Source organism: Mchenga conophoros, linkage group LG20 (genome assembly GCF_057382185.1).
Source record: "Mchenga conophoros isolate Kocher_MC1m ecotype Shallow Benthic linkage group LG20, M_conophoros_male_GT1.1, whole genome shotgun sequence".
Taxonomy (NCBI): Eukaryota; Metazoa; Chordata; class Actinopteri; order Cichliformes; family Cichlidae; genus Mchenga; species Mchenga conophoros.
The window spans coordinates 2,049,340-2,067,563 of NC_140545.1; the positions used below are offsets into that span (position 1 = coordinate 2,049,340).

Consider the following 18,224-nt stretch of genomic DNA (forward strand, 5'->3'; position numbering starts at 1 on the left):
CAGACTTCGAGGTCACCCAAATTAATGGTGCATCTTGCTCTCTCAGAGCCGCTGACCGGGTCATCGTTGTTCCGAGGCAAGGCAAAGGTCAGGAGGTGAGAGGTGAACTCTGGTGTAACTGCATATATTAGCTTGGCCTTGCAGCCTCCATGTCTACTCTTGTGCCCTACAAAGGCGCAATTGTATTACTTTAAATGAGTATTACCAGTAGCATTTTACTTACATGATACAAATACAAATTCAAACGAGAACGCTCGTCAGAGGTTTGAAACCGACCCAATTTCTTCCTCCTCCTCCTCCTCTTCTTCTTCATCTTTTTTTTTTATCCTAGCACTTTATTTCTAATCTCCAACACTCAAGTTTAATTCCTTTGTTATGATTAATATCCGTTTTGGATCCAGTAACCTTCATATCCAGTGCAAACACGCTAATTGAAAGCTAAACAAAAATATTCCCTTACACAAAATTAATGTGCCTGATGGCCCATATCTTGATATTAAAGTAGACATTAACATGATAGAAACGCAGTGTGATACCGGAAACATAACAGTGTTTAAGGGCCGTGTTTACCATCATTTACTTTATATGAGATGAGATGTGAATCTGGAAGGAATATTTAGCTGCTCGAACTGCTGGGGCCACACAGTTTATTGGTTGATCTGCAAAACAGCACAGGCACCGTTTTATTGTCTCTTCTCCCGCATGAGTCTTTCAGCTAAATTATCATTTTCTGATGCATATATAGAAGCAATAAAAGACGCAACAGCTCCCGATCGCGACGTTTCTACATTCCATTAACATGCAGTTACACATGCATGCAAATGCTCACATATTTGTGCCTCAAATGGATGGATCACCACGGATCAATACTCCAATACGAGCCCGTCAATAAATCTCTCCATCAATCATGGCATTTTAATCGTTCCGTGGATAAAGGAAACAGTGGGAGTGGATAAAACACACGACACGAAGGCAGGATTCAAAGCGAAGCTAAATTAGCTTGATAAATATTTGGTAACATAACGCGTGGGCTCTGCCTACAACAGGTGTATCTCCTCCTGTCCTCAAATGTGAGCCGTCAGAAGCAAACAGCTTAAACAGAAACAATTCCACATAATTGTGGACTTTAATTTGTCTGAGACGGCAGCTATGGCATAATGTGAATAAATGCTGTAAAAATATCAGAATAAATAATAATCATAAATAGATCTTCAATAAATAGAAATAATACATTTTACATAGAAACTGGGAAGCACGAGTTAAAATGTGTTCAAGTTTGCCGAATAAATTGTCCAAAAAAAAAAAGTAAAAAACAAAAACAAAAAAAAGAAACACAAAAAACACAAAAAGAAAATACGCAAATGGACTTCCACAGTTTCTATGGGCAATTAATATGAGTTTGTATCTTCGTTTACATTGTGTAGATAGGAGCGCAATGGGATGAGTTGAATTTTAATATTCAAATCAGAGCACCAGTCTGAAGCCGGAGAGAATGACAAATCGTCTGGGCCCGTTCTTGCATGAAGAAACTTGCCTTTGCGCTTCTTGCGTTAAGCATCCATCGTTGTAAGCAAATAAAGGTGAAGCCTGATTGAAAACGATGCAAACGCCAATCAAAACATGTGCAGACTTGCCGTGTAACGCACGATGCAGTTCAGGAGTTCAGGGGCAGGTGTTTGTTTGTTTGTTTTGATTTTTTTTTTTTTTTTTTTTTTTTTTTTTTTGGCTAGGTCGGTCCGTGGAAGGGGCAGGTGTCCAAAGTGTCGGCGTGTGAGTGCGGAGCCGCGGGCCTTGGGTCGGAGAGTAGCCCGTCTCTCTGTAATTTCTTCTCCTTCATGCGTCTGTTCTGAAACCAAACTTTCACCTGGGTCTCGCTAAGCTGCAGGGCGCCGGCGACCTCCACCCGCCTGGCCCGCGTCAGGTACTTGTTGAAGTGAAACTCCTTCTCCAGCTCGGTCAGCTGCTTGGTGCTGTAACTGATCCTCGGGGCTCCGGTCATCGTGGGATGGCCGTCCGCGCAGATGCTGCGATTTCCAGCCTCCACCACACCGAGGCCCGAGTCAACAATACTGAACCCACAGGTCATGCGCGTCCTGACTGGGGAGAGAGAGAGGACATGAAAACCTTCTTTAGCAAGATCAATGAGGCTACTAACAAAAGAAGCACAAAACCTTTCTGAATTAAATTATCCACGCCCATATCCTCGATTTAAGCTGAACCCCAAAGCTGAAAACGTGAAAGGTTCAGTTTGTTCGGCTATACGTGAAGTCATAACTTTGTTTCCAGAAAAAAATAAATTCAGTGTTTACTGAATAAATGATATGCAGTCCAATCTCAGTGATAATGGAGAATAAATAAATAATCGTTATTATATTTTTTTACTTAAAGAGTAGTTCAGTATTGAAGCATTCACCGGGGATAAAATGATATAAAACTCATTTACAGGAATTGGCTCTGTGCCAGTCTAATGATTTAAAGTGTCCCCTGTATAATGAAGATGTTTCATCAGAGGTATCAGCTTTACCAAAAAGCCTATAGGCAGGGTGCAAAATCCTGAACTGCTGTAAAGCAGAGAGGCTTGAAATGTTGTGCTATCTACATGGGACATAACAACAGAAAGACCTGTGCAGCACATTGCAGTCCACAAGCTCACAGCTTGGAAATCAGATTTAAAGTGAAACTTCTGAGTGTGAGTTTGGATGTTTTGCAGTATTACTGGGCAGTATTATATTTTAAAAGCGTGTTCATCAAAACATTCAGCGAGTTCATTAAAAACCGTATAGAAAATAATATATGCCGTATATTCTGATATAAAGCAGTCAGATGTTTGGCGATTCAACACAACTTTGTAGCATTTACAGTCCATTAACTGTATTCATCGGAATCATTAATTATTTGCCTTCGGGTCTTTCTGTGTCAATGACAGTTTAACAGTTTACAAATCCTTTCGAACGCTGCATTAATGACAAATGTCTCCATTTTTGTCCTCTGAGGTTTCTGGGTTACACATTAAAGTATCATCTGTGCTACTTATGTGCAATGAATGACAGGAAGTGCAGCTATATCTGGATTTTTCATTGCTGACATTGTGGGTAGTCGTCAGTGTGTCTTTGCCTCTGAGAAAATGGGCTGCTGCTTCTGCATAATGGAGTCAGTGTGCCAGGTGTAGAGCAATGCCTCCCACCACAATTCATAGAGAGGAAGGTTAACAGGCCTCCAGCCACTTGGAAAAGCATAGCAGATGGAAAGGTCAGTTATAGGATAAATGTCAACATCTGTGTTTTAAGAAAATGAATGCGAAGGTGACCAAGCCTGAGAATTTGAGGCCAGTGAATATGAAGAACCAATGCAGAGAAACTGTACGTAATTAAGAACTTGAGCTTTGTGGAGTGCAAATCACATGCACATTCTGATTAATGGCTCCAAAGATAATAGAATTGATGCCGGCCAGAGGGCATAAAAGAATCAAACTAAATATTTGAGGAATGACTTGCATGCTTTAAAAATAGCCAGCCAGCAAAGGGAATGGAAGGGCCTTCCAAGCCAAGGAGAGGGAAGAAGAAAAGGGATAGATCAATACACATTGCCTCAGTCATCTGGGCATCCAGCCCACAGTAATTCAGGTGCTGTCAAAGCATAATTGAAGAATGACGCACTGGGAGTATATACACTGAGCCAGGAGATCAGGTTACAGCAGGTCTATGGAGGCCTTTCAACATGGAAGAATACGCAATACTTTTTTTTTTTTTTTTTGGGGGGGGGGGGGGGGGGTTGCAAAACCAATACAACCTCCAGAGGAAAGCATACTTTCACTAATGACTCTTTTACAAGTTACACAGTAGTCCTAATGAGTTACTCCTACAGATGATCTCCTTCAGAGAGAAACAGAAAGAGGTTACAGAGATACAAACAATACTGGCAGGAAATGTCTTTTTGCGTGGGTGGGTGTGAGCAAATGGTTTTCCCAAGCACATGGATTTGGATCATGTGAGTGTGTCTCTAATGTGTTTGATGGATAAAATGACTTTGAGATCAATCAGCAGTGTGCCTGCCACCTTCTACCTTCCTCGCTTTGGCAATATATCGGGTCTAAAGAACATGAACTGTAGGTTTTTCTATTTGTTTGTTGGTTTGTTTGTTTCTTACACCATTTCATTTTTTATAATAAATCAGCTGTGTTTATGCCACATTTCTGTTTCTGTCACAGCGACATCTTTAAAAGAATCTGCAAATGCAGATCAGTAGCTAAGCCACTAATGTAACCAAGGATTTTTTTATTGTATTTTTTTAAAATGTAGTTGTTATTTCATTAGTTTAAGCTTGACCCATTGCCACACAGTTTTTTATTCTGCGACCGTCCGGTGGACTAATCTGAATATTGAGCAAACAGTTGGGTTCTACAGATTTTATGTTTGTTGAGTCACAAAATGATCAAAATTAAAATCAAATGTGATGTCTCTCCTTTTTTGAGAGCATACAAAGGTAGCAGAAAGATTATGACATCATTTTATGTTCAGATTGTTTGTTGCGTCCCTTAAAAGACAAGCTGGGCCCTTCTACCACAAATAGTTTTTTTGTTTGTTTCAGATTTGGTCACTGGATATTTGGGTCAGCAGCATTCTTACTGCAGACACAGACTATTAAAAAGAAAAGAAAGAAAAAACAATACTGGACCACCGCTGTTGTAAATCTTCCTCCATGTAAAATTTATGAAACCCAGCCCAAGTACAGTGGCCAGTCAATCAAGTGACATTATTGATCAAATGAAGGATCTACATAAGATACTATAACTCACATAAAATTGAGGATTGATGGGCATTTTTCACATTAGTATGCTCCTGATATATATTTTTTTAAAGTCTGGGATATGTATTCTTCTGTGGGCTCTCTGCCCAGAACTCATCAGTCAGTGAAATGGTGATCTGTGACAGCAATTATGTTAAAAAGGTGGACACATGTAAAGGTGCTGCAAACTGAAATCAATACACAAGGGCTTTCATTACAAACAGACAACTAATCAATACTCAGGGAGCACTTCAGCTTACAGGAGTAAGTTTTACTCAACTTCCTGTGAGCCTCGACAGGCAGTGGTCTGTTGCATTATTCAAAGTCTGCTGGTTAGTAAGGGCAAGGGTAAATAATTGATTGTTTTCTGGGTTGAATATACACTGAGGCTAAACAGGCTTCTCACTGTACTTCACCTTCTCCCTATGTGCACAGTCTAAATCCGGCTTGCAACAGTAGGTGGAGCAAAAAATGTTAAATAACCTAACAGACATATTAACATGAAACCGTTAAGAAAATTGCACCCGACTCCTCATGAGCATATTCAAATGTGGTGTCGAGTAGGAACAGCTATAGCTGCCTTCGAAGCGTTTTGATTTGCTTTTTAAGGTGGGAGCATTTATCTTTGAAATCCATCTTTTGTTTGTTGGTGACGGAGGAAATCGTTCACTGTGACGCATCACACACGTCAGCCCCCCCCCCTCCTTTTTTTTTCTTTTCCTGCTCGAATAGAAAACTTCGATCAAACTTTCTCAACTATAAAGGGAAGTTATTTAAAAGCTAAAAACCGAACAAAACAAATTTACAAATTATCCCAAATTAAATTCGCGGTCATTTCACCCCTCCCTCTCTCGCTCAGTGTCCCTGAACACACACATAAAAAACTTACCCGCCCGGTGCTGACTCCTCTTTACTCTCATCCACTCAAAAGTTTTACTCCTTTCATCCGTATCAGCTCCTTTACAGTCCGGGCTCGTGGAGCTTCCCACGGTGATGTGAATCTCGGGGATATTGTGAGGGTAAATTTGAATTTCCTCCGTAAGTGACCCAAAGCGCTGTGGCTTCTCTTTATTTGACGCGCAGTATCCACGTCCTGGAGAGCCCTGCCCCTGCACCCTGCACCGCCAGGGGACACGGGACGAGTGGGGGCAGGCCAGTGTCGAGAATCCCTCCAGAGCCTCAAACCCTGGAGGAGGAGGGCTGTCCGAAGAGGTGCACAAAGTCAGACGCGGAGAATAAAATCCCGAGGCAACTTCCACCTCCACTTTCCCCTCCTCATCACGACCACCGAGTTCAGGATGAGACCTGCTGCCCAGGTCCTGGTTTATAACCTCTTTTGCTCGGCAGCAGCCCGTTAACAGAGGGCTATTCTCCCCTTCGGCCGTTAACTCTTGATAGGAAGTCATTATCACCTTTCCCCTGCATAATCATTGGACGGGCTTGCACTTCATGCCCGGCCTCTCATGCATGGTCAGGCGGCTGGACGACCGTGGGGACATTCCTCAGAGGAGAAACAGCAGTCCCTGATTGATGGAGATGACGTGCCCTCCCCTTCTCGGCCAATAGCTGGACATCTCTGTCATCAGGCTGGACAAAACTGATTAAGCCGAGCAAGCAAGTTGCGAGACTCGCTTAAGGTCAACATTTTTAATGGTGTCCGAGCACAACAAGCAGGCCCACAGAACAAAACTACAAACATCCTTAGAAAGCAGCAGGAAAGTCAATCATCATCACACTGAGGACCTCTGTGGGCCTCTCACCTTCAGACAGGTAGGACACGACGCCAAAAAACACAGTTTTTGTCCATTTAGACAAAGTCATATTCTTCCTCACTGGTTATTTTTCAAGATAACAATAAAAAAACTTTTTGTCCAAAGTCGAATTAGCATAATATAAGTCTACACTGATGTAGTTAATGGATTATGTAAATTTTTCAAGGCTTCTTGAAAAACCCAGGGCCCTCTTTAGCAAAGGGCTTAGGTCATGTGAAAGACACACTTGACGGGTTCAGAGGTCGTGACAGCTGGTATTTAGAAGTTCAGTGGCAGCAGATTTGTAATTAGTCTCGAACAAATACAAAAAATGGCTCCGCGTGAAGATCAAGAAGCTGTAAGTGGGAGAGAGGACGTGTCCAGCTCAAGTTTGACGTGCTCCTCAGCTGGGTTAGCAGCTGCTTTTACGACTGTACTTTTCTCGTGTTTAACCGGAAATGAATTGCTGTGGGACAATTTTCGCGCATGTGTAAACAGGGTTACATGGCTGAAAGTTGAAAGAGTGACAGAAAATATATTTAGATATTAAGAAGCGCAAAAAGCTGCTGGGTCTGCACCGCCCTAAAAGGCATTTGGTGCAAAAGCAGATCTACAGGCGCACAGCTACAGCAGCTCACAGATCAAGGAGCTCCACAGTGCAGCTGTTTGGGGGTTTTTTGTTTTCATTTATATATTTATTTATGCATTTATTTCTGGTGACCTACTTTCAAATTCACGCATCACTGTGACACTCAGCTTGGCCGCATACATTTAAAACCATGGGAATTAATAGAGCTGATAATGCCCTGATGCGCCAGTGCTAACGTCTAATATTCATTTGAAAACCACATTTATTTTCGCTTTCACTTTGATCCCACTTCACAGCTTCTATATATCCAATATTTTGCGAGGGTTGAAAAAAAGAATGACAAACATTAAATAGCTAGCTTGTTATTTTTAAGTTTCAACGATCATGTGATCGTTTTATTTTTTATCTCTGTAAAAAAAATGCTGTGATCCTGCAAATAAGTTGAAGACGTGTAAAGAAATTTAATAATTTTAACTTATTTACACCTGTATTTTTCTTTCCCACGGACTCTTAGTTTAATTAGTTAAAAAACCAACCTATTAATTAGTAAATTAAATTTTTATATATGCATTTTATTACTACTTAAATATAGTAACTACACGGTTATATTACCTTTTTATTATTATCATCGCTAGTGGTAGTAGTAGCAGCATAACTGTCATTAACATTATTAATATTAGTATTATGTGCTATCTAACAGGTAACATTTAATTAAAACCCTAACCTATAAAATATCTGCCTCCGTTCTTATCGCGTTATTTTAACTATATTTTCTATGTCTTTTAAGTCTGCAGTAATTACAAAATAATTCAGCGTAATGAACAACTTCTAACTGCATTCTTACAACACAGAAATATGGTCCCAGCTGTGGGAGTTAATGGGATTCTACAGGCAGCGATGTGCTGAATGACTGAGTGCAATATATCCCTTCTCTCCATGCATTTGCATGGTGCACTGATCCATCTTCATGTCAGCTCGGAGGTTACTCAGGGTTCACGCGCTAGCTTGTTTCTCTCCTCCACACTCTAAATAAATCTCTGCAGCTTTCTGTTTACCGCCTGAATATAAATTTGTTTGCAGTCGATCGAAGACCTGTGCGGAGGTATTAGAAATTGTATTTCTGTAATGGCTTTCAGCAGAGGGAGGCGGGGGACGGGAAAGGGTTGCAGAGAGGGGAAAAGAAGAGGAAGAGGGGAAAAAAACAGGTGCGGGCAATCTCGGTTTTTACATTTGCAAATGATTTTTTTCCTTCCCCTTGTTTTTGCTGCAGCCACAGACTATTGCAGCCTTCGGATGCATTCAAATTGCATTCAAAATCAAGTAACCTTTTTTTTAATCTCATAGAACAACAACAACAACAACAACAACCCATGTTTTATTCCTAGAAGTGCCATATGCTTGATTAGCATATATGAGGTGTTGTTCCACATCACTGCCCGGTGGAACAGAAGTTGCATGATTTTGTTTAGCTCAGACTCCTTCCTCTGGACAGCTTGTGTCCCCTTAACCACAAATTTTGCACAAGATTTAGAAAGAGTATAATCTCTCTGTTTAAATGAAATGGATCCTGCAAATACAATTCTGAATTTGAATCCCCCTCAAACCAAACTCTGCAGTCTTACACACATATCAGGAATGGGAATATTCTGCCCATAAACACCTGAAATACCCTCTTAAACCTGAGTGCAGACATTTTCTTCCTTTCTATCATTATCCCCGTAGTCTCTATTGTTTTGACTGGAGGTGAGGTAAACATGGCAACACTTAGGTGGCTATGTCAGGAGCCAGGAGGAGGTGGGGGGAGAATATTGACCGATGTTAATTTGTTTTGCGTCCATGTTCTGATGTGTGTCAATAGGCAGTCAAGGCCCTGGGATCAGTGCGGCCGTGCTCGGATTACCTCCTTGGTTTTGAAGTGAACTCTCATCCTGCTGCTGCTGACATAATGCTGCAACCGCAGTTGACACCAGACCCTTGTGTAGCCCTGCAACACTGTCAAGTCTCATTATGTGTCAGCTCTTGAACCTCACAAGGCTGAGAATGTTAATGCAGTTCCAAGACGGGAAGATGGCAGCTATCTATGCCATGTTCATGGTGGGAAGGTTCATCAGACATCACGATAGAGCTGTAATATGGCAGAGGGACAAAGAGAAATAATTCAAGGTACAGAGAAAGGACTGAAGAAGAAGCACACACAGAAAGCGTGGCACACTGACCAGTTGAAAGATGGCTATCTGAGTGATTGATGGTGCCTGTCGGCTTTTCCCCCCCCCAAATATTGACAATTTTGAAAAATCCTTAGGTCAGAAGTAAGGTTTATCTTAGCGTATACCCAGACCACACACACAATCCAGGGAATACCAGCTGAAAACAAAATAACCCATCCGCTCAGTGTGAAATTCTAATAATTGTTCTTGCTTCATTGTTGAATAGCAGAAATCTGTCTCGGCACATGAGCCATAATCATAAATCCAGTGCAACTACTTTGCAAATGGCCAGGGACATTACAGATAACTGCATTCTGCACAGGCTCAACAGTGTGACAATGAAGCAATACCTTACTAATACCAGGACTTTTCAACTATAGCCTGTAGTATGTGCTGCAGCGCTTCACAGCTTCAGTGAGCCAGGAGGCTTCGAGTCGGCAGAATCCCAAACATCATGACAACAAGCCATCAGTCATCTTCCCCCCAAGCTGCTGTGCACACTTGTGTGTTTCCGGAGTTCTTACTGTGGGAAATGAGCAGGGTTAAACATGAAACAGGAGGAAATGTTCATCATTGCAGCACACTCTGTAATATTCTCCCTCATACAGCATTGTTTTAGCTGCAGGGAAAGAGGAGTTGCTTTTATTTATTTATTTATTTTTTACTTAAACATCCCCTGCTTGTTCACAGCACAAATCAGTAGTCTACTGTGCATGCTAAGCATGGTTAATAGCAAAATGTTGATAGAACAGCGATGCCATATTAATAAAACACTAATCCTCTGTTTAAGTTAAAGATAGATTATTCTTTTAGTCTTAAGTAGGAAAATGTCAGCAATGGAAAAAACGTAAAGCTTTGAAAGAATGCTGGGTTTTTAGAATATTCATATATTCGTTATATGTCTTTTGTGTCTTATTAAGTAGTTTTAAAGTAGTGAAAACAATTTGTGTCGCCATGTCTGCCAGTCTGTCAGCTTATTCGTGCATTTAAGAAGATTTAGGTATTCAGACCTAAATCATATTTTCGTGGCTCCAGTTTTGGATTTTCATGGATCATGTTAAACACATTTCCTTAACAGTAACCATGAAATATGTGAAAAGTTTAATTTAAAGTTCTGTTATGAAAATTACATCAGCAACATTATTACACTGCAAAATTAATACTGCAGTGAAAATGAATGTCTGTCTTTTTGAAGTATCGAATGTTTCATTAAAATTACTTTCTGATGGTTTCATTGTCCCACAGTGCTGACGTAAAAATAATATGTTTGCAAAACTAAACAAGCTACATGTCTACTCAATTTTCCTTATCACAAGTCAGGAAATAGCCATTAAATTGGGACACCTGAAAGCCACTTTATTAGGTATTCCAAGTGAAACCCAGTTGAAATAATACAAGATAAATGAAGCTGAAAAAACCTTTGGCTCAAACTGTTTTAGAAACCTGCTGTTTGTGCTGCAGTTAATAATATTTTACTGTTTACAGGACTGTGTTATTACACTATTTTAATGTATTTGCTAATGAGAGTCCAGTGAAATGGAGCTGTAAAACGTCTGGAATATCTGTTGCTATCCAGGTACTTCAGCTGAACAACCTAAAAATGAACTTTACCTTAACTTGTGTATGTCCGTATTAGGCATTATGTAATTGGGATATAGCAGCATAAAATCCCACTGTGGACACCACCTACAGATGTAGCTGATATCTGAGAATCCGAGCCGAGTCTCTCCAATCTGAAACTCCTTTCTGTGTGTGTCAAAGGTCTAAAACATTACGTCAGTTTGCAAACTGTGTGTGCAGGCTGATAGGTAACACTATAAAGTATTAAGGAAAATCAATTATGTTTATTTTCTTGTGCTGTTACAGATGGTCTCCTGTCTCCAGGGGAGACTAGACACAAAGCAGTGGGATTTGAAGCTTACATACAGTTCACATTTCCAGCAGCCTGATATCACTATTCTGATAACACTGCAAATCCTTTTATGCTGTGAATATTAAAATGCTTTTTTATGCGTGAACAAAAAAAAAAAAGTCAATTGATTAGACTCTGATGAAGTCATTGGGTATTGAATACGTCTTGGATGATCAATAATGGTCAACATGTGACATTTAGCAGGGTGACTGTTGTGATTACAAGTTCATTCAGTTAGGCAGATCTCGTCTGGGGCTGCAGTAGGTGACTCCCTCACTGCGCTGAGTGCAGCTCACCACAGCAGAGACAGTTTCATCACCAACTTACCTTTTTATTGTCACCGATCATCCTTAACTGGGAAGCATTTAAAATGCCATTGATCTTGATAATGCTGTGCCATAATATGACAGTAACAGTTGTATGAGATTCAGGAAGTCAAATTTCCAAGATTGATGAGTCGTAGCAGTTGAGTTATAATCCATCTACCTGAGTGATGCTCAGGCACTGTTCCACAAGAAGGAGCAGACAAATAAATAAAACCCATAAAGGTGACACAGGAAATTGATACTTAACAATCATCTTGAGCAACAAGCACCTGGAGAGACTGGTGGGCAGCACTTACTACTGTGGAGGGAGAAAGCTAAGAAGGTTAGCGGGTCATAAAAAGAACAAAACCTCCTAAAGGCCAATCATAAAAGTTCCACGTTATACACCAGAACTGAGCAAAGTTGTGTTTGTGACATTCACAAGTTTTTATTTTACTGATTTACTTTAAAAATTAAAAGGAAGATTTCCCAGTTTGGTCATAAACCCTACCATTATGCTTATACAAATTATTTTATAAAAGTAGATATTAGAGTCTGACCATAAGGCTGTGAGAAAACTAGGAGAACATGCAATGCGTGCCAGAAATTTTAAAGATTTTATTTAATGAAGCAGTAATTCACAGAAACCAGTCTGTAGAACATATCCCCGCCAAAGCGGAAATGACTTCTAGGCCTCTGTTGGCTTTTCTCCTGCATGCAGCAGTTTTTACGTCTCTGCTTTTTTCACCAAAACCTTTCCAATAACATCTTTGTTGCTGAGTGGCATTTTCTTACACTTAACTGTTATTCTTGAGTCTTTTATATGTTGTTAAATATGTGTCAGTTATAACACACTTCCACATTATCGACACCGAAATCTACGAAAGACATAAATGACAAAAATAAGCCTTTTGGTGATATTTCATGTCTTTAAATAGTACAGCCATCCATCTGAACTCATTTATGTAAGGAGCAAAAGCAAATTCACACAAATTCCAAAGGCGTTGTTTTGTTGTCCAATGAAAAGTGTTTTAACATGAATTTTATTTCTGCAGGATGGACATCGATGCATACACGCTTTTGCACAAACTTGGTTTCATGTTTATATTGTAAAGTTTTCTGTCAGAATAAACAGCATCAAGAACAGGACTTTGGCACATGTATTCATGTTGTTTAAGAGGCACACATACTTGTGTTGTTGTTTTCTTTTCTTTTTTCATTCTTTATTCCTTGCTCGAGCTCGCCTTATGATCTGAACTCATCGGTGATTGAATAAGGCCATAAATTCAGTACATATTGAGGGTATATGCCTACTTAGAAACTGTGCCTACAGAAATATTTTCCTAAGATACTGTGTGATAATTTCAAAAGGGGATTTGAACATTTTTGTTTAATGAATTTTAAATGTAAATAATGTCCATTGTTACTACCCCTGGAGATGTTTTTTTAATCGCTATATAATGAGGAGGTTACCTTTCTTTGTGTTCTCTGATAAAGCATTGTTTGCCAAAGCAAAAACCTCATAAATAAATCAGTGCTAAATAAATGGAGGCCATTGTACTGAAAAGACATCGTGCTTTTCGGTGGACACCAAGCCCAGCTTATGAAATTTTAAAGCAGGTTAGTCATTGGCATTAATTACTGATGTAAATAACCGCATGCATGGATCGTGGCCAAGGATGGGAAAAGAAATTAGCAAATGAAGAATAAACTGAGGGGAAAACCTCCTAAATGGAGCTTAGAGGATTTTTAGTTACTTTCAGGCTTTAGGAATCTCTCTTAGGCTGCAGGCCAATCAGAAAATAAACTGTTTATGGAAATATATACTAATAAACGAAAGGGTTGACTCATAAGCATTAATTATTATCATCATCATTTATTTGCTTTGATAGAGCCCCATATAATGAATGGAATTATCACTTCTCCAATGGACAGCAGCAGCTTATGGGATGGTAAAATAAGAAGCAGCTGGCATTTGTTGATTATAGTGAAAGATACTTAAAGCAGCACATCTTTGTTAAACTTAGAGCAGTTTTGTTTTCACTGCAGCTTAAGAAAAGTCTGGATGCAGGGAGCATTTTTCAAATCTAAACCCCAAATCAGTTACACAACAGCTGCAAATTGGACAGTTGCACATCAGTCACTGTAAAGGACATAATGCAAAATTTTGAAATTAATGATGGACCGTAACCAAAGCTGGTTTCACGGTACCACGGCTGGGATCATTTGTCACTTCAAAGATCTACTTAAGGCAAAGCCCAGAATCTAGAAAAACATGTAAGGATTTTTTGGCTTTCCTGATCCTCGCCCCCTAAAAACACATCTGATCAAACGGGGCAAAGAAGTCAAGTGAGTGAAAAGGAAATAATGACTTTATGCTGCTAACTAGGAGTGACCCAGCGTGTGAACAACTGGCTAACTTAATGTTGAAATGGAAGCAGTCTGTTCGCCCTTGCACTGGGGCCCTTGGGGGAGGCTTTCTTTGACCCTTGGGGACCCCCCCTCCTCCTTGACCTCATCCACAGAATTACTGCACTTCAGTGTGTGGATCCTCCAGCTTTCAGTGGCTGGAAAAAGATCATGTAGAGGAACCAGAGGTAAAAGTCCCATTGAACCTCAGCACTGTTAAAATCATAAATCACCCAGCATATGGAAGAATTTCAGGAATCCAGCGCTGTCTGCTTCTTCTTCCTTACACTCCCCTCCCCTCTTCCTGCCTCTTTGTAAATGAACATATTTTTTCGAGGAGAACTTTTCTTGCCATGTGTCTTTCTCTCTTTTGCCCTTTATTATATTTCTCCTAAATTACCCAGTTGTCACCACCTCTTCTCTACAGATGTGGTGTGGACGTGGCTTTATTTAGATCGAAATGTTCATAGACTTATAGGTGCTATATAACTCCCCTGACACCTACTGAGGCGTGCTGCAAATGGTGTCAAATATTTACCAAATGCCAGCTGATGAAGCGATGAATTAGGAGCAGGAAGGCATTCCATCCAGAACAACTAGGGGATCAACTTCCTTGTTACCCCCCCATTTCATAGCTGTCAGTGGTCATCTGTGATAGCTCATTTACAGCAACACAACTCTTATACATCATATAGCATGCTTATAACTCGTGCGCAGTATCGACACCAGGCCTCACGTTATCAAGAATAAGACAGGAATTGCTCCTTTGGAAGTTGCAATCTATCTGATAAACTCTGGAGATTCAGGAGAACATGTGACCCACTTCTATCAAATGCGTGCATAACGCCCTCCCCCCCAATTTTAAAATCAAAAATAGATGATTAAAAATAACCCTTCCATGACTCTGTTTACATTTCAGAATCCACATGTCACAGTGACACAGTCAACGCCATTTAAAAAAGAAGTCTTCTCATTGTTCTTTAAGATAATATGTTGTCATAAGTGACTGAATGCCACTGGTCTCTGGTGCAGCCCTATAGGATGTTGGAAGGGCTTCTACGCTACACAACTAACATGCCCCCTGAGTGGGAGGCCAGCCCCAACTTGCAGCACTACAATTTGGCTATTGAAAAGGCAAAGGCTGGGAAGGAGGAGGCAAGAGATCTTGTCATGGTGCCCAATGGGTTCAGAGCTTGTGGTTGGAGTGCTGGAAAGACTGCCTTGTCTCAGTGATTAATGGTGGGGAACTCATAGGCAGAAGTGAGGGAGAGGCTTATGTGGCGGGACTGTGCAACATGAATGCACAATACTACGGAGTTTTCAGTGAATCTAAAGCACGCCTTAATTTGATTACATTTGGGATCTAATCCAGGAATCTTTAATCATAAAAATACTGCTGGAGAAAAAAAAATGTAAGTCTAATCAGCGATGAATAGGGTAAACATTGCACAAGAGCTACAGTTTTCCCACATTCATTTATTAAGCCTGTACAGTAGGTGACATCTCAATTAATCAATAGAAGTATCAAAGACTTGCCGTATCATTTAATAGTTTTAACAAAAATATAACATCATTCAAAACGAACATTAATTTGCCCATTTAACACTTACTAATATTTCACACAACCTGCTATTTAGATGAAAACAAAAATCCTAATGTAACACTTAGAAAATGACAACCACTTAGCAATTGTCTGACAACAGGAAGGCAATGGAAAACTCACTCAAAAGTCTACATCATGCATGCATTAACCATGCGCAATACACGCGTAAGATTACAGAACAAAAACATGTAATTATTACTTCATGTCTTGTGCATGCTGTGTGTATGTACAAAAAGCACAGCAAGTTTGAGGCCCTGCAGTCTTCAGTCACTGTGTTTGAGAAACACAAAAGATATCGCTGTAGGTTTCCTTTAATTAAGATGTGTTCATATGGTTTAATTAAAATGTTCCATGAATGCTGAAAGGGTGTGTTGAGGGAACTTCAACCCTGCTGATCAGACTCATCCTCCAGTCTTTCATAAGTAAGTGAAAGTAGATGTATCATATTGAGATTTTGATGAGCACAGGAGGAGTTGGCCATTATGGGGCCCTAGGGCCACTTTGAAATGCCAGCATGGTGATGACTATCTATGCCCGTAAAGGAGGCCGATGGACCATTTGCAACAGATGGAAGTATGCAGTTCAAATGGGCCAGGTCTGATGGCTGAATATACTGACCACTATTGCTGTTGCTGAAAGAGCCAAATAGAGAGGCGTGCAAGTCTGAGGAGGAGGAAGTTCTAACAATGTTTGCATCTGGAAAATTCAGGTGGTCTGCAAAGGAGGTTGAGCTGGGGGACAGGTTGCAGGTGGCCAACTGAGATAAACTTGTCATCTTTCCATACTTCTGCTCCTTCTTGTACCTCATCCTGCGGTTTTGAAACCAGATCTTAACCTGACGATCAGTGAGCTGGAGCCCAGCAGCCATCTCCAGCCTCCTAGGACGACACAGGTAAGGGCTGAAGTGGAACTCCTTCTCCAGCTCCAGCAGCTGGTTGTTGGTAAAGGCTGTCCTCTCCCTCTTCACACTTTGCCTTCCTCTACCTGATAGACCAGCTGCCATGCCACTGCTGACTGATGATGGAGGAAGCACATAAAGAAGAGAGGGTGTTAAAAGGAAAACATCTAACAGTTCTATCCTGAAATGTATAACCTGCACATGGAAGACTTCAAGTGCCAGGGAGGCCCGTGTTAATCCTCAGACAATCAACCTGTGACCAAGTAAGAGCCCTCAGCTCTTCCTGCACATTCAGTCATGGTTGAGACGCTATACAAGACTGGCTGTCTACTGTGTCATGTGTTCAGGGAAAGTTACCTCCCGAAGAAGCAGTCTGGGGGAAACATCTGACGCCACTACGGCTGCCTGACAGAACACATTAATCAGAGCTACACACGGAAGCAGACCTGTCAAATCCTCATCTCAGTCACTTAAAAGGTACCTTGGGACCACCACTGAAAATAACCACCATTAGGGATTCAATTTGACATGTATATGAGCAGCACCAGGCTCTGTTGATAATAATGTAACAAAGCCAGGGTTAATGGATACTTAATAAGACCTATAGTGAAAACTATATAACAATAATCTGCCGCACTGGAGGACTGCTTCCTTGTTATATGTCAGCATGTCGACACAGCAAAGTTTAACTATTTCAAAGATTTAAAAAGAAAGAAAAAACCCAGCATGATTACAACATTAAATTAAAAAAAATCAAAAAGTTTTTCTCTCTCTCTTTTTTTTTTTTTAAATATATGGAGATTTTGCTCTCAAAATAAACACACTCGCCTCTATAGTCGTGATGTGATAGAATTAATGAACTGATACAATCCATTTTGAGACCGTGTCAAGAGATGACAGATCGCAGAGTGCTGATTTTTTCCTTTTTTTTTGTGGATTAAAAGAAGTGTTTGTGCAGCATTTGTGCTGCAGCTTGTCTGTTTGGAACATCACTTTGCCTGCAGGACTGGAAAAACAGCCCCGTATGCTGTGAGCATGACAGTGGCATTTGGTTAACTGTTCAGTAACACCAGCACTCATTCATTGACAAAGCAGAAAGAGCGCTCACATTAGAACAAAGTTCTCTTAAGTGTGATCAAGCAGATGACTTTGACCACTCTTGAAAAGTTACTTTGCTGTAGCTGTTCTGCTTCCAAAGAAAGGTAACAAAGACAGTGAGTGTTTGAGTTACATATCAGTCGAAAAAAAGAAACATTTAAAAAGAGGGAAAAACGTGTTTGTAAAGAGCCTAATGAAGCTTCTTGTGTCACAAATATTTTGAACACTCAGTGTCAGCTTTAAAAAGGCACAGATAATGAACAAAACCAGTTACCAGACTGTTCAGAGCCAGTGGTCCGTGGATTCATCCAGGGAAAAATTACTTCTGAGCGGCAGATGGTGAGTAGACTGCAGCTCCTGCTCTTGATGTCCAGCTTGCCCTTGCCATGGCAGTGAACCACGGGCTCCAGTGGGCACTCAGATTGTTCATCTGGGTTCAACCTGGAACTGACACGAGAAGAGGAGGTCATGTTTTGCTGATTAAGTTCTGCTTCTTGGCCTCCTCCTCCTCCTTCATTGTATCCCGCGCTTAATTTTGGCACCTGTCCAGAGCTCATAGCAAAACTGTTGCCATGCAGCTGCAGTGGGAGGGCAAACTGTTGGGGGTCCATGGACCCAGCTCATCAAACTGTTTCAAATAAAACCAGGAGTCCCTCAACAGCAGTAA

General features: G+C 40.6%; 2 protein-coding genes across 2 annotated transcripts; both read right to left on the reverse strand.

Moving 5' to 3' along the window:
- Positions 1-384: 384 nt before the first annotated feature.
- hoxc1a (homeobox C1a) lies at positions 385-6,273 on the reverse strand. Its single transcript, XM_085260616.1, has 2 exons — positions 5,675-6,273; positions 385-2,097 (listed from the first exon to the last, which is right to left on the reverse strand). Exons 1-2 carry the CDS (start codon positions 6,189-6,191, stop codon positions 1,727-1,729), a joined length of 888 nt encoding a protein of 295 aa, XP_085116742.1. The 5' UTR covers positions 6,192-6,273; the 3' UTR covers positions 385-1,726.
- A 9,146-nt stretch (positions 6,274-15,419) lies between these two features.
- On the reverse strand, positions 15,420-18,183 carry LOC146550016 (uncharacterized). The gene is made up of 2 exons (XM_085258863.1): positions 17,832-18,183; positions 15,420-16,575 (listed from the first exon to the last, which is right to left on the reverse strand). Exons 1-2 carry the CDS (start codon positions 18,166-18,168, stop codon positions 16,052-16,054), a joined length of 861 nt encoding a protein of 286 aa, XP_085114989.1. The 5' UTR covers positions 18,169-18,183; the 3' UTR covers positions 15,420-16,051.
- Positions 18,184-18,224: the final 41 nt, after the last annotated feature.